General features: G+C 42.0%; 1 protein-coding gene across 3 annotated transcripts; it reads right to left on the bottom strand.

Annotated features, from left to right (window-relative positions):
• Positions 1–848: 848 nt before the first annotated feature.
• Positions 849–23,308, bottom strand: plcxd1.2 (phospholipase C, X domain containing 1, tandem duplicate 2). 3 transcript variants are annotated; one of them, XM_029708369.1, is made up of 6 exons: positions 22,789–23,215; positions 21,117–21,253; positions 11,245–11,373; positions 10,860–11,015; positions 7,085–7,268; positions 849–1,477 (listed from the first exon to the last, which is right to left on the bottom strand). In XM_029708369.1, the coding sequence occupies exons 1-6, from the start codon at positions 22,916–22,918 to the stop codon at positions 1,200–1,202; spliced, it is 1,014 nt and encodes a 337-aa protein (XP_029564229.1). In that variant the 5' UTR covers positions 22,919–23,215; the 3' UTR covers positions 849–1,199. The 3 variants fall into 3 exon arrangements, with proteins under 3 accessions (XP_029564229.1, XP_029564233.1, XP_029564230.1); XM_029708370.1 differs by lacking the exon at positions 849–1,477 and adding an exon at positions 5,050–5,993 and having other exon boundaries at positions 22,789–23,308; XM_029708373.1 differs by lacking the exon at positions 10,860–11,015 and having other exon boundaries at positions 22,789–23,303.
• Between the last annotated feature and the right edge of the window lie 865 nt (positions 23,309–24,173).

Raw genomic sequence — 24,173 nt, 5'->3', positions numbered from 1 at the left:
CCTGATGAAAGGTGAATTCATCTCCCAGTGTTTGTTGGATAGCAGACTGAACCAGGTTTTCCTTTAGGACTTTTCCTGTGCTTAGCTCTATTCCGTTTCTTTTCATCATAAAAAACTCCCTAGTCCTTGCCGATGGTAAGCACACCCATAACATGATGCAGCCACCACCATGCTTGACAATATGAAGAGTGATATTCAGTGATGTGTTGGATTGGCCCAAAATATAACGCTTTGTATTCAGGACATAAAGTTAATTTCTTTGCCAATTTTTGTTGTTGTTGCAGTTTTACTTTAGTGCCTTCTTTTCACTATGTCATTTAGGTTAGTATTGTGGAGTAACTACAATGTTGTTGATCCATCCTCAGTTTTCTCCCATCACAGCCATTAAACTCTGTACCTGTTTTAAAGTCACCATTGGCCTCATGGTGAAATCCCTGAGCAGTTTCCTTCTTCTCCGGCAACTGAGTTAGGAAGGACGCCTGTATCTTTGACGTGACTGGGCTTATTGATACATCATCCAAAGTGTAATTAAACATTTCACCATACTCAAAGGGATATTCAGTCTGCTTTTTTTATTTTTACCCATCTACCAATAGGAGCCCTTCTTTGCGAGGCATTGGAAAACCTCCCTGGTCTTTGTGGTTGAATCTGTGTTTGAAAATCACTGCTCGACTGAGGGACCTAACAGATAATTGTATGTGTGGAGGTACAGAGATTAGGCCGTCATTAAAAAAAATAATGTTAAACTATTATTGCACACAGAGTGAGTCCATGCAACTTATTATGTGACTCGTTAAGCACATTTTACTCCTGACATAAAAGGGTTGAATACTTATTGACTTAACACATTTCAGCTTTTCATTTTTAATTCATTTGTAAACATTTCTAACAAACAAAAAATAATACCCCAATAATGTCGAAGTGGAATTATGTGTAGGCCAGTGACACAAAATCTCAATTTAATCCGTTTTAAATTCAGGCTGTAACAAAATGTGTGAAAAAAGTCAAGGGGTGCGAATCATTTCTGAAGTATCTGGAGCTTCTATTGGAATGACTTTCTATGGTCACTATGATTCCCAGTGAAACCAAAATAATTACTGGTTGTCCTCTGTCGTAACTTTGCTGATGTAGCAGTTTTCTGTTCTCTTTGACTGAATGACTCCCTAAACCAGATATTTTATTTCTCATCTGTAGGCTAGTCAGTCCTCCTCTGCTTTAAGAGTCCTCTGATCCATCTTCTGCTTCCGTAACAGTTTTCTATTGAGGTTGATGACCAGAGGACAGAAGGGGACAGGTCCTATAAAGTCTCCTGCTATGATGTTGAGGTTGTTAGAGTGTGATCCAGGGACCTGTTCCTCCAGCCAAGGCCTCAGCTCCTTCCAGTTAGCCAGGGTTAAGGTCTGCAGGGACTGATGGGGGTGCAGCGCAATGTAGGAGCGGTCGGCCGTTAGGTTCAGACCAGACACAAAGAAACCATCTGAATAAGACAAAACGTGGATTAAAGTTTAAATCCGTATCGCGGAAGTTCAGCATTACAGCGTGATTGAAATGTAAAGATAATGTTGTCTTAGTGGAGACGCACCAGCGACACAGAGCCCTACAGTACGTCTCTGAATCAAATCAAATGTATTTATAAAGCCCTTCTTACATCAGCTGATATCTCAAAGTGCTGTACAGAAACCCAGCCTAAAACCCCCCAAACAGCAAGCAATGCAGGTGTAGAAGCACGGTGGCTAAAACCCCCCAAACAGCAAGCAATGCAGGTGTAGAAGCACGGTGGCTAGGAACACACTGACTTCACATCAAATGGATTTTATAAAGCCCTTTTTTACATCAGCATCACTAGACATTGTCATGGTCCTCTATCTGAAGAGTAATAACACACAGTGCGATGTGAAAGTCTACACACCCCTTTGCACAGTCGTAAGGCATGGATTCAATCCGATCAATCAGATCAAGCATTAACCGGCGGTAGCAACAACAAAAAAAGAAGAAAAACTGTTCTTGATCATTGTCACGAAGCCACACCGTCCTACTCTCGTTAGATGTTCAAAAGGAGAAAGTGTACGCTATAAAAATATTAAAATAAATAAGGATTTCTAGCATCCTAATCGAGGTGTAGATTAACTTGTAAACAAGGCTATGTGAGAATATATAAGTATAAAATATATGGATGAGCAGTGACAGAGCGGCTAAGATGCAATAGATAGTAAAGAATAGAGAGTGAAGGATACAGTATATAGTAAATACATATGAGATGAGTAATGTGAGATATGTAAACATTATTAAAGTGACATTTATTAAAGTGGCCAATGATTTCAAGTCTAGGTTGGCAGCCGCCTCTCTGTGCTAGTGGTGGCTGTTTAACAATCTGATGGCCTTGAGATTGAAAAACAGCTTCTCTCGCTCTGTCCCAGCTTTGATGCACCTGTACTGACCTCGCCTTCTGGATGGAAGCGGGTAAACAGGAAGTTGGCTCGGGTGGTTACTGTCCTTGATGATCTTTTTGGCCTTCCTGTGACATCGGGTGGTGTAGGTGTCCTGGAGGGCAGGTAGTTTGCCCCCGGTGATGCGTTGTGCAGACCTCACTACCCTCTGGAGAGCCCTGCGGTTGTGGGCGGTGCGGTTGCCGTACCAGGCGGTGATACAGCCCGACAGGATGCTCTCGATTGTACACCTGTAAAAGTTAGTGAGGGTTTTCGATGACAAGCCGTATTTTTGCAGCCTCCTGAGGTTGAAGAGGCACTGTTGCGCCTTCTTCACCATACTGTCTGTGTGGGTGGACCATTTCAGTTTGTCTGTGATGTGTACGCCGAGGAACTTAAACTTTCCACCTTCTCCACTGCTGTCCCATCGATGTGGATAGGGGGCTGCTCCCTCTGCTGTTTCCTGAAGTACACGATCATCTCCTTTGTTTTGTTGACATTGAGTGAGAGGTTATTTTCTTGGCACCACACTCCGAGGGCCCTCGCTGTCTCGTCGTTGTTGGTAATCAAGCGTACCACTGTAGTGTCGTCTGCAAACTTGATGATTGAGTTGGAGGCGTGCATGGCCACGCAGTCATGGGTGAACAGGGAGTACAGGTGAGGGCTGAGAACGCACCCTTGTGGGGCCCCAGTGTTGAGGATCAGAGGAGTGGAGATGTTGTTTCCTACCTTCACGACCTGGGGGGCGGCCCGTCAGGAAGTCCAGGACCCATTTGGGGTCGAGACACAGGGTCTGAAGCTTAATGATGAGTTTGGAGGGCACTATGGTGTTGAATGCTGAGCTGTAGTCAATGAACAGCATTCTTACATAGGTATTCCTCTTGTCCAGATGGGATAGGGCAGTGTGCAGTGTTATGGTGATTGCATCGTCTGTGGACCTATTGGGGCGGTAAGCAAATTGGAGTGGGTCTAGGGTGGCCGGTAAGGTGGAGGTGATATGATCCTTGACTAGTCTCTCAAAGCACTTCATGATGACAGAAGTGAGTGCTACGTGGCGATAGTCATTTAGTTCAGTTACCATAGCTTTCTTGGGTAGAGGAACAATGGTGGCCATCTTGAAGCATGTGGGGACAGCAGACTGGGATAGGGAAAGATTGAATATGTCCCTAAAACACATCAGCCAGCTGGTCTACTCATGCTCTGAGGATGCGGCTGGGGATGCCATCTGGGCCGGCAGCCTTGTGAAGGTTAACACGTTTAAATGTTTTACTCACGTCTCCCACGGATAAGGAGAGCCCACAGTCTTTGGTAGCGGGCCGTGTTGGTGGCACTGTATTGTCCTCAAGCGTACAAAGAAGTTGTTTAATTTGTCCGGGAGCAAGACGTCAATGTCCGCGACGGAGCTGGTTTTCTTTTTGTAATCCGTGATTGTCTGTAGATCCTGCCACATACATCTCGTGTCTGAGCCGTTGAATTGCGACTCCACTTTGTTTGAGGGAATAACTACACTGTTTGTATTCGGTCATGTTTTCGGTCGCCTTGCCATGATTAAATGCGGTGGTACGTGCTTTTCAGTTTTGCGCGAATGCTGCCATCAATCCATGGTTTCTGGTTAGGGAAGGTTTTAATAGTCACAGTGGATACAACATCTCCTATACACTTCCTTATAAACTCGCTCACGAGTCAGCGTATATGTCAAATGTTATTGTCTGAGGCTACCCGGAACATATCCCAGTCCACGTGATCGAAGCATCCTTGAAGCGTGGAATCCGATTGGTCACATCAGCTTTGGATAGACCTAAGCAAGGGCGCTTTCTGTTTTAGTTTATGCCTATAGGAGGGGAGCAACAAGATGGAATCATGGTCAGATTTGCCAAAAGGAGGGCGGAGGAGGGCCTTGTATGCAGCACGGAAGTTAGAGTAGCAGTGGTCGAGTGCGTTTCTCGCTCATGTACTGCAAATCCTGCACAGTTTCCTAAGGACTTGAAGCGAAGCTGGCATCTCTATCGGCATCTTGATCTGGTCATAGGTGATGCTGAGAGTTCAAGATCAAGCAATGGTTCATGTACGTTTGATCTGGTTTCTGCATTCAAAGCAGGTTGTGTCCTAAATGGCACCCTATTCCTTTTATAGTGCACTACGTTAGACCAGGGCTCTATTCCCTTTATAGTGCACTACGTTAGACCAGGGCCCTATTCCCTTTATAGTGCACTACGTTAGACCAGGGCTCTATTCCCTTTATAGTGCACTACTTTTTACCAGGGCCAAGCCATGTTCTTCAGTTGGTGTTATAACTAGAGAAACGTTTTAACCACCGATACGAGATATCTAATGGAAAAACATGTGTTGTGACTTGACTTTAACATTAATCTGAGGACTGATATTTATCTAATTAACTAACTAATGTTTAATTGTTACCCGATTAAATTCATCATGTAACATTAGGATGTGGGGCACCACGAGAGCGGTTCTTTAAAGAGTTACCATCTCCCGAATTTACCTATCACATCTATAAACAGTCAATTTATTAATCATAACCTCGTATCATATCATCATTCTGAACAGTCGTAACCTCCTTGCATCTGCAAAAACCCGATCCTTACTTGATTCAGTACTACACAAATTGGTTGAATTATTTATTTACTAGCTAATTAAAATGGGAACACAGGATAAAACACACATACTACACCGATATTGACTGGAGACATAATACGATGAAAAAGGGTCCCTAGCGGAATGACATAATGGATGCTTGTTAGAGATGGAGAAGGGGACAGAGACACTTAACATTGCCACATTCAGAAACTACTCTCACTTACAGTAACCATATACTTTGCAAATGAACCGCCGCCCGCTTTGAGCAAGAAATCATGTATGTATTTACGTGAAATGCCTGGTTTCGCCGGAGATCTCTCCGTGAACTGGGCAGCCTTGGAAAGGGATTTGGGCCTTTTCGCGGCACGCTTGTAAGGTTCTGATTATCCGAAATGGGTCCAACAACTGTTGTCCTTCTTCATAGTTGTCCGGTATCTGGTGACTTGTCGTGTATTCCTGAACAGAACTACAGAGTCGATTTTCCTTCCATTTTCTGGTCCAATGTGTTTTTTTTCTAAACCCATAATTTATACCTTTTGCTCGAAATGGGTGGTTCCGGCAGGCTGACACGCTCCCTGACCTCACTCAGGGTGGTGATTAGTCACTGTGCAAAGTTCTGGAAAACAATTCTCTTATAACTTCTCAAATCACATCCCTCTCTTAAAAACATTTTCATCATTGTTTCATATTACATGCACAACCCATAGTATGGAAACTTATTCTATGTAGTGGGTATACTTTCCAAGTTACAGTATTTCCTTTATAACATTTTTTTAATGACATCACAAAATAACAAACAAAATGACTGTGTGCTATTGATCGCCTCTGACCATTCCCCACGTTCTACATTACAAATGTTGTTCCAGTATTTCGCTTTTGAGCGTGTTAAGAGTTTCAGCGGGAAAAAAGGTCTGTTGAGACAAAGCACATTCCTTTGGTGAATTTGGAGAGCGCAGGCCTGGATCTTCTCCCCTTGATTTACAACAGGATGTGAGTTGTTAATCCCCACTAGTCATTTCCTTCCCCCTCTACGGTTGAGAGGGGGTCTGATTGAAGTTATTCATTGCAAACCTGATCTGACCTATTTGGATTCTCGTGGACAGTCATGACACATGGTAGGTGTTTTTCTAACCTCAAAGTGTGCCAACCAATTCTAACATATGGGTTTGTGCTCTATGGAAGTGCCCATACTGTATTTGCTGTGCAAATGTCAGCTAAAGTGGATCTGATTGAATAGAGACGTAAATGTAAAATAAAACCATACTGATCTACACAACCTAAAAAAAAAAAAAAAATGAAGATATGTTGTTCGCGTATATCTTCACACCCCAGAGCTAAGATTTTGATGGAAGCGTCTTCGTCAACCAGATGTGAATCATTGTAAATAAAATGACACCAACACCTCTTAGGGCAACATACTGTATATCCATTGGTTTTTTCTCAGTAAATTTGGTCAGGAGTTATTGGTGGACAGCAATATTCAAACTATTCAGAAACACTTACCACCTCAAACTATTCAGAAACACTTACCACCTCTTGAAAATCCATTCTGGTGTCTTTGTCATACATTTTTTTGTAATTGTCCTACTGAAAAATACAACACTATTCCAGGGTTAGGTTTACAGAAGATTACGGCGGGTTTTCATTTAAGTTTTTACCTGGGCTTTGCTCCTTCCATATCTATTTTGATCCTGACAAACTCCCCAGTCGCCCGCCAGTGAAAAGCATACCCATAACATGATGCTGAAACCACAAAACAAAGTTGGTAGAATCTTATTCAAAACAGGTTCACAGCTGTAATGGTGCTTTCACCAAGTATTATCTCTTGGGCTGTGAAGACATACGCAATTAAGACATCTTCATTTTTAATTAATTTGGAAAATGTTCAAATCGGAAATGTGGAGTAGATCTGTAGGGAAAAAAATTGAATTTAATAATTTTTGGGGATTGAATTCTAAGACGTCAAAATGTGAAGACTGTGCAAATGGTGTGTAGACTAGGCACTGTAACATGTCTGAACCTCAAAGTAATTTATTACTTTTAGTCAAGGGCTTTTCACATACCTGGGCGTCCCATGTCTTTCTGCCAGTCCAGATAGCTGACCACCCCGCTGGCCGTATTTTGGTTGGCCCACCAGTACGGTATACCAGGCCACAGAACCTGCTGTCGTGCTGCTGCCTGGTCATCATACGACAGCAGTACCTGGTAACCCAATGCCCACAGACCACGCAGGGTCACCACTGTCTCCTGGAGGGAAAGACAGAAGAACAAGTAGCCTCTGTTATAGGTTGTGTCCATATGGCACCCAATTCCCTGTATAGTGCACTACTTCAGCCCTGGGCAGAGAAAGGTAAGCATCCTAGTGATTTGTGTCGGTAGCTTTGGGTAGCCAGTGATTTGTGTCGGTAGCATTGGGGCAGCCAGTGATTTGTGTAGGTAGCATTGGGCAGCCAGTGATTTGTGTCGGTAGCATTGGGCAGCCAGTGATTTGTGTCGGTAGCATTGGGCGGCCAGTGATTTGTGTCGGTAGCATTGGGGCAGCCAGTGATTTGTGTAGGTAGCCAGTGATTTGTGTAGGTAGCATTGGGGCAGCCAGTGATTTGTGTAGGTAGCATTGGGCGGCCAGTGATTTGTGTCGGTAGCATTGGGCGGCCAGTGATTTGTGTAGGTAGCATTGGGGCAGCCAGTGATTTGTGTCTGTAGCATTGGGCAGCCAGTGATTTGTGTAGGTAGCATTGGGGCAGCCAGTGATTTGTGTCGGTAGCATTGGGCAGCCAGTGATTTGTGTCGGTAGCATTGGGCAGCCAGTGATTTGTGTCGGTAGCATTGGGCAGCCAGTGATTTGTGTCGGTAGCATTGAGCAGCCAGTGATTTGTGTCGGTAGCATTGAGCAGCCAGTGATTTGCGTCGGTAGCATTGGGCAGCCAGTGATTTGTGTCGGTAGCATTGGGCAGCCAGTGATTTGCGTCGGGAGCATTGGGCAGCCAGTGATTTGCGTCGGTAGCATTGAGCAGCCAGTGATTTGCGTCGGTAGCATTGGGCAGCCAGTGATTTGTGTCGGTAGCATTGGGCAGCCAGTGATTTGCGTCGGGAGCATTGGGCAGCCAGTGATTTGCGTCGGTAGCATTGAGCAGCCAGTGATTTGCGTCGGTAGCATTGGGCAGCCAGTGATTTGTGTCGGTAGCATTGGGCAGCCAGTGATTTGTGTAGGTAGCCAGTGATTTGTGTCGGTAGCATTGGGCAGCCAGTGATTTGTGTCGGTAGCATTGGGCAGCCAGTGATTTGCGTCGGTAGCATTGGGCAGCCAGTGATTTGCGTCAGTAGCATTGGGCAGCCAGTGATTTGCGTCGGTAGCATTGGGCAGCCAGTGATTTGCGTCGGTAGCATTGGGCAGCCAGTGATTTGCGTCGGTAGCATTGGGCAGCCAGTGATTTGTGTCGGTAGCATTGGGCAGCCAGTGATTTGTGTCGGTAGCATTGGGCAGCCAGTGATTTGTGTCGGTAGCATTGGGCGGCCAGTGATTTGTGTCGGTAGCATTGGGGCAGCCAGTGATTTGTGTAGGTAGCCAGTGATTTGTGTAGGTAGCATTGGGGCAGCCAGTGATTTGTGTAGGTAGCATTGGGCGGCCAGTGATTTGTGTCGGTAGCATTGGGCGGCCAGTGATTTGTGTAGGTAGCATTGGGGCAGCCAGTGATTTGTGTCTGTAGCATTGGGCAGCCAGTGATTTGTGTAGGTAGCATTGGGGCAGCCAGTGATTTGTGTAGGTAGGATTGGGCAGCCAGTGATTTGTGTAGGTAGCATTGGGCAGCCAGTGATTTGTGTAGGTAGCATTGGGCAGCCAGTGATTTGTGTAGGTAGCATTGGGGCAGCCAGTGATTTGTGTCGGTAGCATTGGGCAGCCAGTGATTTGTGTAGGTAGCATTGGGCAGCCAGTGATTTGTGTCGGTAGCATTGGGCAGCCAGTGATTTGTGTCGGTAGCATTGAGCAGCCAGTGATTTGTGTCGGTAGCATTGAGCAGCCAGTGATTTGTGTCGGTAGCATTGAGCAGCCAGTGATTTGCGTCGGTAGCATTGGGCAGCCAGTGATTTGTGTCGGTAGCATTGGGCAGCCAGTGATTTGCGTCGGGAGCATTGGGCAGCCAGTGATTTGCGTCGGTAGCATTGAGCAGCCAGTGATTTGCGTCGGTAGCATTGGGCAGCCAGTGATTTGCGTCGGTAGCATTGGGCAGCCAGTGATTTGTGTCGGTAGCATTGGGCAGCCAGTGATTTGTGTAGGTAGCCAGTGATTTGTGTCGGTAGCATTGGGCAGCCAGTGATTTGTGTCGGTAGCATTGGGCAGCCAGTGATTTGTGTCGGTAGCATTGGGCAGCCAGTGATTTGTGTCGGTAGCATTGGGCAGCCAGTGATTTGCGTCAGTAGCATTGGGCAGCCAGTGATTTGCGTCGGTAGCATTGGGCAGCCAGTGATTTGTGTCTGTAGCATTGAGCAGCCAGTGATTTGCGTCGGTAGCATTGGGCAGCCAGTGATTTGTGTCGGTAGCATTGGGCAGCCAGTGATTTGTGTCGGTAGCATTGGGCAGCCAGTGATTTGTGTCGGTAGCATTGGGCAGCCAGTGATTTGTGTCGGTAGCATTGGGCAGCCAGTGATTTGTGTCAGTAGCATTGGGCAGCCAGTGATTTGCGTCAGTAGCATTGGGCAGCCAGTGATTTGCGTCGGTAGCATTGGGCAGCCAGTGATTTGTGTCTGTAGCATTGAGCAGCCAGTGATTTGCGTCGGTAGCATTGGGCAGCCAGTGATTTGTGTCTGTAGCATTGAGCAGCCAGTGATTTGCGTCGGTAGCATTGGGCAGCCAGTGATTTGTGTCGGTAGCATTGGGCAGCCAGTGATTTGTGTAGGTAGCCAGTGATTTGTGTCGGTAGCATTGGGCAGCCAGTGATTTGTGTCGGTAGCATTGGGCAGCCAGTGATTTGCGTCGGTAGCATTGGGCAGCCAGTGATTTGTGTCGGTAGCATTGGGCAGCCAGTGATTTGCGTCAGTAGCATTGGGCAGCCAGTGATTTGCGTCAGTAGCATTGGGCAGCCAGTGATTTGCGTCGGTAGCATTGGGCAGCCAGTGATTTGTGTCTGTAGCATTGAGCAGCCAGTGATTTGCGTCGGTAGCATTGGGCAGCCAGTGATTTGTGTCGGTAGCATTGGGCAGCCAGTGATTTGCATCGGTAGCATTGGGCAGCCAGTGATTTGTGTCGGTAGCATTGAGCAGCCAGTGATTTGTGTCGGTAGCATTGGGCAGCTAGTGATTTGTGTCGGTAGCATTGGGCAGCCAGTGATTTGTGTCGGTAGCATTAGGCAGCCAGTGATTTGTGTAGGTAGCATTGGGCAGCCAGTGATTTGTGTAGGTAGCATTGGGCAGCCAGTGATTTGTGTCGGTAGCATTGGGCAGCCAGTGATTTGTGTAGGTAGCATTGGGCAGCCAGTGATTTGTGTAGGTAGCATTGGGCAGCCAGTGATTTGTGTAGGTAGCATTGGGCAGCTAGTGATTTGTGTCGGTAGCATTGGGCAGCCAGTGATTTGTGTAGGTAGCATTGGGCAGCCAGTGATTTGTGTAGGTAGCATTGGGCAGCCAGTGATTTGTGTAGGTAGCCAGTGATTTGCGTCGGTAGCATTGGGCAGCTAGTGAAGCCTTCTCTCATGCTGAACATTAACTAAACATCTAATTTCATTTACTGAAGAAATACAGTATTTTCAGTAAAGCAATCCAATTCGATAGAATCCTACTGGTAATGTATCAGTCTTTTCAGCCATTGACATTGACTACAGTTATAGAAATAACAAAGCTTACCTTGCGAGGACAGAGTTTAGACCCAAAGATTTTCTTCAGTGAGAAAATGAAATGTTCGTGTAGTTTTTCGGTGAGTCCTTCAAAGTGACTGCATGCCAGGATAACAACCTCCTTGGAGTGAGACTCCAACCACGAGGCTACGGCCCTCAGAGTTTCCTGTACAGCCACCAGTCAGGAAATATCAAATATAGGAGAAATTATCCTCCCAATAAAAAGCGTATTCTTTTTTTTTTTTTAGAGAGAGATCTTCTTGGCCATTGTTCTCGGTCTCTCTCCTGTTTCTACTTGGTCTTTGGGGTTTAGTCTGGGTAAGTATAAAGCGTTTTGACGATGTAGTAACAAATGTTTGTAATAAAGAGTTAGGGATAGTATTCCTTCTACTCACCACCACTGTCAGATGAGTGTAAATGACGTGTGTAAAATACAGTTCGTTGGACGGGTCGTACGGTTTGTGGGCGATTCTGAGGTCGAAGTATCGAATCCCCTCTGAAAGCTGCTCCACAATACCTTTTTCCTGTTTGAAGGGCCAAAAAAAAAAAAAAAAAAAAAAAAACATTATTTAAATAAATAACTTCCTTGAATTCAGTTCTCTGTTTTATTTTTTTTTGGTTTAGGATTTGTTTCTGTTTTTTCTCTCAATGTTACAATTATTCATATAGAAAACAACGAAAATTGGTTTTCAGAGTCCATGTCAATGCTTACAGCGCCTTCGGGAAAGTATTCAAACCCCATGACTTTTTCCACATTTTGTTACATTACAGACTTTTTCTAAAATAGATGACTTTTTTTCTTTCTTCAGCAATCTACACACAATACCCCATAATGACAAAGCAAAAAGAGGTTAAGAAATTGAACTAAATGTATTAAAAAAAACAAAAAAAAACAGAAATACCTTATTTAAATAAGTATTCAGACCCTTTGCTATGAGACTCAAAATTGAGCTCAGGTGCATCCTGTTTCCATTGATCATCCTTGAGATGTTTCTACAACTTGGAGTCCACCTGTGGTAAATTCAATTGATTGGACATGATTTGGAAAGGCTCACACCTGTCTATATAAGGTCCCACAGTTGACAGTGCATGTCAGAGCAAAAACCAAGCCATGAGGTCGAAGGAATTGTCCTTAGAGCTCGGAGAGGATTGTGTCGAGGCACAGATCTGGGGAAGGGTACCAAAACATTTCTGCAGCATTGAAGGTTTCCAAGATCACAGTGGCCTCCATCATTCTTAAATGGAAGAAGTTTGGAACCACCAAGACTCTTACTAGAGCTGGCTGCCCGGCCAAACTGAGCAATCGGGGAAGAAGGGCCTTGGTTAGGGAAGTGACCAAGAACCCGATGGTCACTGACAGAACTCTAGGGTTACTCTTTGGAGATGGGAGAACCGTCTAGAAGGACAACCATCTCTGCAGCACTCCACCGAGCAGGCCTTTATCTTCTCTAGGAAAGGGGGGCAGTATTGAGTAGCTTGGATGAAAAGCATGCCCAAAGTAAAATGCCTGCTACTCAGGCCCAAAAGCTAGAATGTGCATATAATTAGTAGATTTGGATAGAAAACACTCTGAAGTTTCTAAAACTGTTTGAATGATGTCTGTGAGTATAACAGAACTCATATGGCAGGCAAAAACCTGAGAAAAATACAACCAGGAAGTGGGAAATCTGAGGTTTGTAGTTTTTCAAGTGATTGCCTCTCCAGTATACAGTCTCTGTGGGGTCATATTGCACTTCCTAAGGCTTCCACTAGATGTCAACAGTCTTTAGAACGTTGTTTTAGGCGTCTACTGTGAATGTGGAGAGAAAATAGAGCTGATTGTATCAGGTGTCTGTAAAATTGGCATGAGCTCAGTCATGCGCGCTGCCGTGAGAGCGAGCTGCCTTTCCTTTCAATTCTAAAGACAAAGGAATTGTCCGGTTGGAATATTAATGAATATTTATGATAAAAACATTCTAAAGATTGATTCTATACATCGTTTGACATGTTTCTACGAACTGTAATGTAACTATTTTGACTTTTCGTCTGGACTAAACTCGCGCGCTTAGTGAATTTGGAGTGCTGGACTAAATGCGCGAACAAAATGGAGGTATTTGGACAAAGATTAACTTTATCGAACAAAATGAACATTTATTGTGGAACTGGGATCCCTGGGAGTGCATTCCGATGAAGATCATCGTGAATATTTATTTCTGACTTCTGTTGACTCCAAAATGGCGGGTATCTGTATGGCTTGTTTTGATGTCTGAGTGCTGTACTCAGATTATTACAAAGTTTGCTTTCGCCGTAAAGCTTTTTTGAAATCTGACACAGCGGTTGCATTAACCTCTGATTATGATTGATTGATTGAATGTTTTTTATAAGATAAGTTTAATGCTAGCTAGCTTAATGCTAGTTTCTTACTGCATTCGCGTAACAGGCAGGCTCCTCGTGGAGTGCAATGTAAAGCAGGTGGTTAGAGCGTTGGACTAGTTAACCTTAAGGTTGCAAGATTGAATCCCCAAGCTGACAAGGTAAAAATCTGTCGTTCTGCCCCTGAACAAGGCAGTTAAGGAGAAGTTTATCTATAATTCTGTGCATAACACTTGTATCTTTTATCAAAGTTTATGATGAGTATTTCTGTAAATTGATGTGCTCATTCACCGGAAGTTTTGGATGCAAAGCATTTCTGAACATTACACGCCAATGTAAAATGGGGTTTTTGGATATAAATATGAACTTTATCGAGCAAAACATACATGTATTGTGTAACATGAAGTCCTATGAGTGCCATCTGATGAAGATCATCAAAGGTTAGTGATTCATTTTAGCTGTATTTCTGGTTTTTGTGACGCCTCTCCTTGCTTGGAAAATGGCTGTGTGGTTTTTCTTGTCTAGACGCTGTCCTAACATAATCTAATGCTATGCTTTCGCCGTAAAGCCTTTTTGAAATCGGACACTGTGGTTGGATTAAAGAGAAGTTTATCTTTAACCTGTTGGGGATAGGGGGCAGTATTTGCACGGCCGGATAAAAAACGTACCCGAATTAATCTGGTTACTAGTCCTGCCCAGTAACTAGAATATGCATATAATTGTTTGATTTGGATAGAAAACACCCTAAAGTTTCTAAATCTGTTTGAATGGTGTCTGTGAGTATAACAGAACTCATTTGGCAGGCCAAAACCTGAGAAGATTCCAAACAGGAAGCGCTCTCTCTGACTATTTATTGGCCTTCTTGATCATCTCTAACCAAAACAGGGGATCTCTGGCATGACGTGACATTTTCTAACGCTCCCATAGGCTCTCAGAAGGCGCCAGAACGATGAATGGTGGCTTTGCAGGCCCTGGCTGAAAAACATTAGCGCATTTGGATAATGGTCGATCTGAGGACAATGAGACTGGAGGCACGTGTACGAGCCGACACCATGTTTACTTTCTCTCTCTTTGAACGAAAACAACGACTCCCGGTCGGAATATTATCGCTTTTTTACGAGAAAAATAGCATAAAAATGTATTTTAAACAGCGTTTGACATGCTTCGAAGTACGGTAATGGAATATTTTGAATTTTTTTGTCACGAAACGCGTCGGGCGCATCACCCTTCTTTACCCTTTCGGATAGTGTCTTGAACGCACAAACAAAACGCCGCTATTTGGATATAACTATGGATTATTTGGAACCAAACCAACATTTGTTATTGAAGTAGAAGTCCTGGGAGTGCATTCTGACGAAGAACAGCAAAGGTAATCAAACTTTTCTAATAGTAAATCGGAGTTTGGTGAGTACCACACTTGGTGGGTGTCAAAATAGCTAGCCTGTGATAACCGGGCTATCTACTCAGAATATTGCAAAATGTGCTTTCACCGAAAAGCTATTTTAAAATCGGACATAGCGAGTGCATAAAGGAGTTCTGTATCTATAATTCTTAAAATAATTGTTATGTTTTTTGTGAACGTTTATCGTGAGTAATTTAGTAAATTCACCGGAAGTGTTCGGTGGGAATGCTAGTCACATGCTAGTCACATGCTAATGTAAAAAGCTGGTTTTTGATATAAATATGAACTTGATTGAACAAAACATGCATGTATTGTATAACATAATGTCCTAAGATTGTCATCTGATGAAGATCATCAAAGGTTAGTGCTGCATTTAGCTGTGGTTTGGGTTTATGTGACATTATATGCTAGCTTGAAAAATGGGTGTCTGATTACTTCTGGCTGGGTACTCTGCTGACATAATCTAATGTTTTGCTTTCGTTGTAAAGCCTTTTTGAAATCGGACAGTGTGGTTAGATTAACGAGAGTCTTGTCTTTAAAATGGTGTAAAATAGTCATATGTTTGAGAAATTGAAGTAATAGCATTTCTAAGGTATTTGAATATCGCGGCACGGGATTACACTGGCTGTTGAGTAGGTGGGACGCCCAGAGAGGTTAAAATGGTGTATAATACTTGTATGTGTGAGAAATTTGAATTATGAGATTTTTGTTGTTTTGAATTTGGCGCCCTGCTATTTCACTGGCTGTTGGCGGGGTGGGACTCTAGTGTCCCACATTTCCCAGAGAGGTTAAGGTAGAGTGGCCAGACGGAAGCCGCCACTCAGTAAAAGGCACATGACAGCCCCCTTGGAGTTTGCCAAAAGGCACCTAAAGACTCTCAGACCATGAGAAACAAGATTCTCTGGTCTAATAAAAACCAAGATTGAACTATTTGGCCTGAATGCCAAGTGTCACGTCTGGAGGAAACCTGGCGCCATCCCTACGGTGAAGCATAGTGGTGTCAGCATCATGTTGTGGGGATGTTTTTCAGTGGCAGGGACTGGGAGATGTCTTAGCCCTCGCAAGGCTGCCATCCCAGCATCCTTAGCCGCAGCGCTGGCTGCAGTGTTTACGGACATATACTTATGTAAATGTGATATTTCAGTTTATTTTTTATACATTTGCTACAATTTCTAAAAACTGTTTTTGCTTTGTCATTATGAAGTACTGTGTGAAGATTGATGAGGGGGAAAAAAACAATTTAATCAATTTTTAGAATAAGGCTTTAACCTAACAAAATGTGGAAGAAGTCAAGCCGTCTGAAAATCTTCCCAAATGCACTGTAAATCACACCAGAAAGATAATTATTTAGGTCTGGGGAAGAAAAAAACAATTTCGATTTTTTTGTGTAATTCCCCTTTAATTGTGCATTTAGCAAGAGAGGAGAGCATGTCGGTCTATTAATGTTTCTGCTGTTAAAGCTCTGACACCGGTAGGACTGTCAAACGTTCGCCTGACGACAGTATTTAGCACCAGTCAAAACTCTTTTGTGTTCACACAGCAAAGACCTCGTCAGCCACACAGCCTTGTTAAAAATACTCCAAACCAGAAGGTGGCAGTAACGTTGTTTGGCAATGCATATCTGTGCCTATTACTTATGGTCTAGATTCCCAGCTATCTGCGCTAATGTTTTTATTTTGTAGAAAGCCCTTGTTGATTAAAACCAAATTATGATAAGATTACGTATTGGATCACAACAAACATTTTTTTTTGCTAATTTTACATTACCGTGAAGTTCACCAATTAAATGGTCTCACGGAGATGTGGACATACTCGGTGTACAAATCTCAAAAGAAAGAAATGATCTCACTCCAATACATTGTTATAGAAAGTTAGCAAAAATAGATAAGATCTTGCTACCATGGAAAGGAAAATACCTGTCTATTTGTGGAAAAATCTCCCTGATTAACTCTTTAGTCATATCATAGGTAAACTATTTGCTTATGGTTTTGCCTACACTTAGTGACCTGCTTTTTAAATTATATGAACAAAAAATATCCAAGTTTATTTGGAATGGCAAGGCAGACAAAATTAAAAGGGCCTATTTATATAATGAATATGAATTCAGAGGGCAGAAATGATTAAATATTAAAGCATTAGACCTCTCACAAAAGGCATCAGTCATACAAAAGTTATACTTAAATCCAAACTGGTTCTCTAGTAAATTGGTAAGAATGTCCCATCCTATGTTCAAGAATGGCCTTTTCCCCTTTATTCAGATTACAACTGCTCACTTTCAGTTGTTTGAAAAGGAAATAATCTCCAAAATATCGTTATTTTTTTAAACAAGCCTTAGAAAGTTGGTTGCAATTTCAGTTTAATCCACCTAAAAAGACAAAACAAATAATACAACAAATATTGTGGTTAAACTCAAATATACTAATTGATAAAAAAAAAAAAGTATTTTTCGAAGAAATGTTTAAAAAGGTATAATTTTAGTGAATTATATTAGAAATAGGACTGGTGGAGTGATGTCACACATGCAGCTAACGCAGACATATGGAAATGTCTGCTCTACCCAAAATTACAACCAACTAATTGCAGCATTACCACAAAAAGGGAAGAGGAAAGTAGAAGTGGAAAAAATGTAAGGAAGTTGTATGTCGGCCCTGCATTAAAGACCATAAATGGTTAAAGAAAAGGGTGATAAATAAAAACATATACCGATTTCATTTAAGGACCAAAAAACTGACAGCTATGCCATATAAATTGCAAAATAGTTGGGAAGAGATTTTCGATGTACCGATTCCATGGCACATGGTTTATGAACTGATACGCAAAACAACGCCTGATTCAAAACTTATAATTTTTTAATTTAAATTACTATACAAAATTCTTGCAACCAATAGAATGCTATATATATGGGGGATACATGTTATATATATGGGGGATACAATCTTCCCAGCTCTGCAGATTCTGCTGTGAGGAGGCAGAGTCATTAGATAATTTGTTTTGGTATTGTCCATATGTAGCTCGTTTTTGGTCACAGGTCCAGGAATGGATGAAGAATTGCAACATTTACCTAAAACTAAACGCTGCAGATAGCAATACTGGATGATTTGAAAAGCCACAGTCAATGAATCAATAATATAATAATTATAAAAAATAGATTTTTAAATTTACAATCTGTATGAGAATAGAAAGGTTCAGTACTTTTGTGAAGCATCACAGCACAGTTGAAAAATATATGGCAAATAGAAATCCAAAATGGATGTTGTTAAGAGATAGATGGGAGGGGTTGAATGGAGCTGAAGGGTAACAAGATAACAAATGTAAAACATACGGGGTCTGTAAAATGTATATTGGTTCAGAAGTTTTGTTAAATAGCACCGTTACAAATAGAAATCAAACTGGATGGACATCAGAAATAGAGGAAGGATTAAAAACAAACAAAATATAACTATTGTAAAATAGATTGTGTCTGTAACATGTGTATAAGATATATAAACTGAAGGTAGAAGCCTAAATGTTATTGTTTATTAGTTTATTCCAATTGGGGGAAGGGTGGTAGGGTTTGGGAGGAATAATAAAGGTATATTCTCAAACAAAGTATGTATATAATGATGTATACATGGTTTACTGGAATCCTAGGCTTCATAATGATGTATACATGGTTTACTGGAATCCTAGGCTTCATAAATGATGTATGCATGGTTTACTGGAATCCTAGGCTTCATAATGATGTATGCATGGTTTACTGGAATCCTAGGCTTCATAATGATGTATGCATGGTTTACTGGAATCCTAGACTTCATAATGATGTATGCATGGTTTACTGGAATCCTAGGCTTTCATAATGATGTATGCATGGTTTACTGGAATCCTAGGCTTCATAATGATGTATGCATGGTTTACTGGAATCCTAGGCTTCATAATGATGTATGCATGGTTTACTGGAATCATAGGCTTCATAAATGATGTATGCATGGTTTACTGGAATCCTAGGCTTCATAAATGATGTATGCATGGTTTACTGGAATCCTAGGCTTCATAATGATGTATGCATGGTTTACTGGAATCCTAGGCTTCATAAATGATGTATGCATGTGTTACTGGAATCCTAGGCTTCATAAATGATGTATGCATGGTTTACTGGAATCCTAGGCTTCATAAATGATGTATGCATGGTTTACTGGAATCCTAGGCTTCATAAATGATGTATGCATGGTTTACTGGAATCCTAGGCTTCATAATGATGTATGCATGGTTTACTGGAATCCTACACTTCATAATGATGTATGCATGGTTTACTGGAATCCTAGGCTTCATAGATGATGTATGCATGGTTTACTGGAATCCTAGGCTTCATAGATGATGTATGCATGGTTTACTGGAATCCTAGGCTTCATAGATGATGTATGCATGGTTTACTGGAATCCTAGGCTTCATAGATGATGTATGCATGGTTTACTGGAATCCTAGGCTTCATAAATGATGTATGCATGGTTTACTGGAATCCTAGGCTTCATAAATGATGTATACATGGTTTACTGGAATCCTAGGCTTCATAAATGATGTATGCATGGTTTACTGGAATCCTAGGCTTCATAATGATGTATGCATGGTTTACTGGAATCCTAGGCTTCATAATGATGTATGCATGGTTTACTGGAATCCTAGGCTTTCATAATGATGTATGCATGGTTTACTGGAATCCTAGGCTTCATAATGATGTATGCATGGTTTACTGGAATCCTAGGCTTCATAATGATGTATGCATGGTTTACTGGAATCATAGGCTTCATAAATGATGTATGCATGGTTTACTGGAATCCTAGGCTTCATAAATGATGTATGCATGGTTTACTGGAATCCTAGGCTTCATAATGATGTATGCATGGTTTACTGGAATCCTAGGCTTCATAAATGATGTATGCATGTGTTACTGGAATCCTAGGCTTCATAAATGATGTATGCATGGTTTACTGGAATCCTAGGCTTCATAATGATGTATGCATGGTTTACTGGAATCCTAGGCTTTCATAATGATGTATGCATGGTTTACTGGAATCCTAGGCTTCATAATGATGTATGCATGGTTTACTGGAATCCTAGGCTTCATAATGATGTATGCATGGTTTACTGGAATCATAGGCTTCATAAATGATGTATGCATGGTTTACTGGAATCCTAGGCTTCATAAATGATGTATGCATGGTTTACTGGAATCCTAGGCTTCATAATGATGTATGCATGGTTTACTGGAATCCTAGGCTTCATAAATGATGTATGCATGTGTTACTGGAATCCTAGGCTTCATAAATGATGTATGCATGGTTTACTGGAATCCTAGGCTTCATAAATGATGTATGCATGGTTTACTGGAATCCTAGGCTTCATAAATGATGTATGCATGGTTTACTGGAATCCTAGGCTTCATAATGATGTATGCATGGTATACTGGAATCCTAGGCTTCATAGATGATGTATGCATGGTTTACTGGAATCCTAGGCTTCATAGATGATGTATGCATGGTTTACTGGAATCCTAGGCTTCATAAATGATGTATGCATGGTTTACTGGAATCCTAGGCTTCATAATGATGTATGCATGGTTTACTGGAATCCTAGGCTTCATAATGATGTATGCATGGTTTACTGGAATCCTAGGCTTCATAAATGATGTATGCATGGTTTACTGGAATCCTAGGCTTCATAAATGATGTATACATGGTTTACTGGAATCCTAGGCTTCATAATGATGTATACATGATTTACTGGAATCCTAGGCTTCATAATGATGTATGCATGGTTTACTGGAATCCTAGGCTTCATAATGATGTATGCATGGTTTACTGGAATCCTAGGCTTCATAATGATGTATGCATGGTTTACTGGAATCCTGGGCTTCATAATGATGTATACATGGTTTACTGGAATCCTGGGCTTCATAATGATGTATGCATGGTTTACTGGAATCCTGGGCTTGAGAAGACAGACAGGCAAGCTGTGTCACAGATACTTTAAGTGATGAACCACCATCTCGTGAGAAGTTTGGCTGAGACAGGAAGTGAGTGATGTGCGAACGCTGCCACCACAACTCTGGGGCAACCTACTGCCTAACTACCCATCTGTCTCAACCAACACCCATATCTCACAGTTGACCTGACCAGTGTATCCTGTGGTACACGGTTCAACTCCTAACTCCAACTCAACCCGTTATTCTAATCTGCACCTAAATTCTATTAGAGCCAGTTGTCCAGTTGTGGCATGATTCCAAAATTATAATCCGTTCGCATCAGATTTTAATGTAGGCCTTTTATTTTGAAGGCAAACCGCCGATTCCACTATTGTTGCTCAAGCTAATGTTATTTACAACACTTGGGTCTCAGACAAAAAGATGGCTATAGCTTTCATACTATGCTCACCCTACCTAGCAATTAGTCGCTAGTTTACGCCTATTCAAAGCACCCCGGTCAAACCAGTTTTTTTTTTTTTAACAACAGATGTCTCGGTATTAGCAGGCCCCGTTACCTGCGTGGTAGACCATCTGTAGATAGCAGGTCTGGTGAGGCAGTAGAAGATACCATCCAGGAGTCTGAAGGTGTCGGACTCAGAGCGAATCAGAGGAGAGTTGATGTCCAGGGAGTAGCTCATAGCATCATGACTTCCTAAATAGGGATGAATGAAAGATTGTAATTTTTTTTACCGAGGTAAAAGACAGTTTTAAGGTTGGATATTCAACCGATATTCGCGCTGTCAAACCTCAATAACTTTAAAACCACTTGAGCCACAGACTCCAAATAAGTGTCATGATGTTGGGAAAATTTGCGCACAACAATGAATGCACAGGTCTTATTTTCACGATTTGGACATTAATTCGCTTTCCAAAGCTAATAAACATGTGGAAATGTGAGCAGCATTTTGTATTCCTAGTTGAATTTATTTAGGGAGCGTAAACAAAGAACAAACTTTTTTTTACATTTGAATTTCATTTAGCTCCTTGGTCATGTGACCTACTGACCTCAAAATACTTTCAGAATGACCACGGACTGGCGGAGACGGGCGCCACGAGGCGTCCAGTGCGGTAACGCGACCAATCTCGGAGAAGCTGGCAGGAGCCCTGGAGAGAGTTCTCTTTTCTTTGTGAAGGGCAGGGCGCCCTGGAATGGGTTCGCCCCGAGAGAGGGGCCCAAGCCCTGGAAAGCTTTGCGGTTTCGGCGGCGTCTGGTGAGCTCTCCCCGGCCCTTGAAAATCCGGCGGAGAGGGTGTAAAATTCACGCCGGGCCATAACTATATCCGCAGCAGGTCTCCAAGGTGAACAGCCTCTGGCAGGTGGGGAGTTTGACTGGGGTGGTACACCTGTCAAACGGTAATGCAGGTGTCCTAAGGCGAGCTCAGGGAGGACAGAAACTTCTCGTGGAGCAGAAGGGTAAAAGCTCGCTTGATCTTGATTTTCAGTATGAATACAGACCGTAAAAGCGGAGCCTGATTATGAACCTTGTTTGAGTCCAGTAGGTTACATGACCAAATAGCTATTGAAATTAGAATGTTTACAAAATGTATGTAAAATCGTGTGAGATGAAAATGGACAAACTTAAGGGTGTGCAATGTGAAAAATGGACAAACTAAAGGGTGTGCAATGTGTAGGCCCACTGAGTGGACATTCTGAACCTTGTTTGAAGTCAGTAGGTCACATGACCAAGGTGCTATTGAAATTCAAAAATGTAAATAAATAATTTAAAATAGTGTGAGATGTAAATCGAAGGGAGAAAAAAAAGTGTGTGCAATGCATGTCTATGCCATCGGGTTAGCTAGAACCAGTTTAGAAAGGTTTAGGAGTAATAGTTAAAGAGCTATTGAAATTGGAAAAATTATATTTGTCACTATGTTGACGGTCCCTAACTGCTGTTGGTGGACTTAAGGAAAACTACAGGCGAATATCCAACCTGAAACTGTCTTTACCTCAGTAATTTGTAATTGTAAGGATGGTTATATAATCATGATTAAGCTACAGAATGAAAATAATGGCTCTTTAGGCAAATTAGTTTGGCTACTGACGATTAGAAAGCTTATCGCAATTGGCCACCTGTCAACGTGAAAGAGAGAGAGAGAGAGAGAGAGAGAGAGAGAGAGAGAGAGGATTGTGGACGTTTAATGAATTCATTGAAACATGTATAGTTGGCATGCAGTTGAATAAAGTTACCTGGTATGGCGAGACTTGAAAGAGGCACATCCCAAAGTTCCTCGGGCAAACTTGCCATCCAGTCCTCATAATTCTGCTGATCCTCGTCAGAATACATTGCAATTTCAGTGGACAGCGCTGAATTCTTCATCCGTGTCCGTGTCAGTGCTCTGTCTCCCGAAGTTCCCACACTGACATGAACAGGTCGAAACCCAGTGGTTTCTACTCATGTAAATAACTCCCATCGGTTTCTCTATCAGTTCCAGACGGAAACTCTCAAACCGAAATAGTGACACCTCTTTCAAAGCGAACAACAATGTAGGAATATCACCCAGGGTTGCATTTCCTGGTTTCCCTATTGTGTTTGCGCTAGTCCGTTTAAAAAAAATACCTTTACTTGTTCTGACTGACTCTGAATCGACTGTCGCCAGCATCACTTTAAAACTGAGCGTTGATCCAAACAACAAAACTGTCTCCAGATCAGTTATTAAGGAGGTCGCCAGTACTAATGTCGCTCCGCCTCTGTCAACCCAGAGAGTGTCGAAAAAGTTACTTCCCACAAAATGGCGAAAAAAAATATTCATTTCAAATCATCAACACACATAGGGATTGATTTATGCCGAGTATTTATAATTTGCCATTTCAATTTTTCATTCTACAGTATTGTGGGTACAAATATTCCTGTAGTAGCCTCCTTTTTTTATCATAAATACTACATTTAGGTCTATAAAATGTGGGATCCATAAATTGGTCTGATACAATCACACTCAAGGTCAGTTAATGTCATCAGTCATATCTGTTATTTATTTTCAGACTGTAATACTATCCCAAGAGAACAGAATGACCTTGAATTACAATACTGTAGCAATCCTTGCTATGAGTCACGTTACAATTTCCACCAAGTGGGTTAGCCTTATTGGCGCAATGCGTAGGATGTTTGCCTTTCATGCCAACGACCCAGGTTCTCATCCGCTCCATTCATAATGTTAGAATATTTTCATTAAAGCTCACATCAAGTATAAATTTAAGTTGCAGTTAGATTATGCATTATTTGCTTTGAACCTGAGGTGTCCTGAACTTGTTTAGCCTGTTCAGAGGAGGAAACGGAGATGTCCTGAACTTTCCTCCTCTGTTCAGAGGAGGAAACGGAGGTGTCCTGAACTCCCAGTAGAAACAATGTTACGATGTGAAGAATGCAGAAGTACACAATGCCTGCAGAAAGTATTCACACCCCTTGACTTTTTCCACATTTTGTTGTTACAGCCTGAATTTAAAATATATTCAATTCAGATTTTGTGTCACTGGTCTACACATAATACCCCATAATGTTAAATTGGAATGATGTTTTCAGACATTTTTACAAATTTATAAAAAATAAAAAGTTGAAAGTATTCAACCCCTTTGTT

This window comes from Salmo trutta, chromosome 22, assembly GCF_901001165.1.
Source record: "Salmo trutta chromosome 22, fSalTru1.1, whole genome shotgun sequence".
Lineage (NCBI taxonomy): Eukaryota > Metazoa > Chordata > Actinopteri > Salmoniformes > Salmonidae > Salmo > Salmo trutta.
The sequence above is the reverse complement of the archived record's forward strand: the minus strand, read 5'-3'. Positions and strand labels throughout refer to the sequence as shown.

Coding starts and splice junctions, on each gene's coding strand:
- plcxd1.2 (XM_029708369.1), bottom strand. CDS start 22,918: ATGAAGAATTCAGCGCTGTCCACTGAAATTGCAATGTATTCTGACGAG. Junction 11,374..21,116: donor ACAGATGGTCTACCACGCAG/GTAACGGGGCCT, acceptor CCCTTCAAACAG/GAAAAAGGTATTGTGGAGCA. Junction 7,269..10,859: donor CTAAACTCTGTCCTCGCAAG/GTAAGCTTTGTT, acceptor CTTTCCCTCCAG/GAGACAGTGGTGACCCTGCG.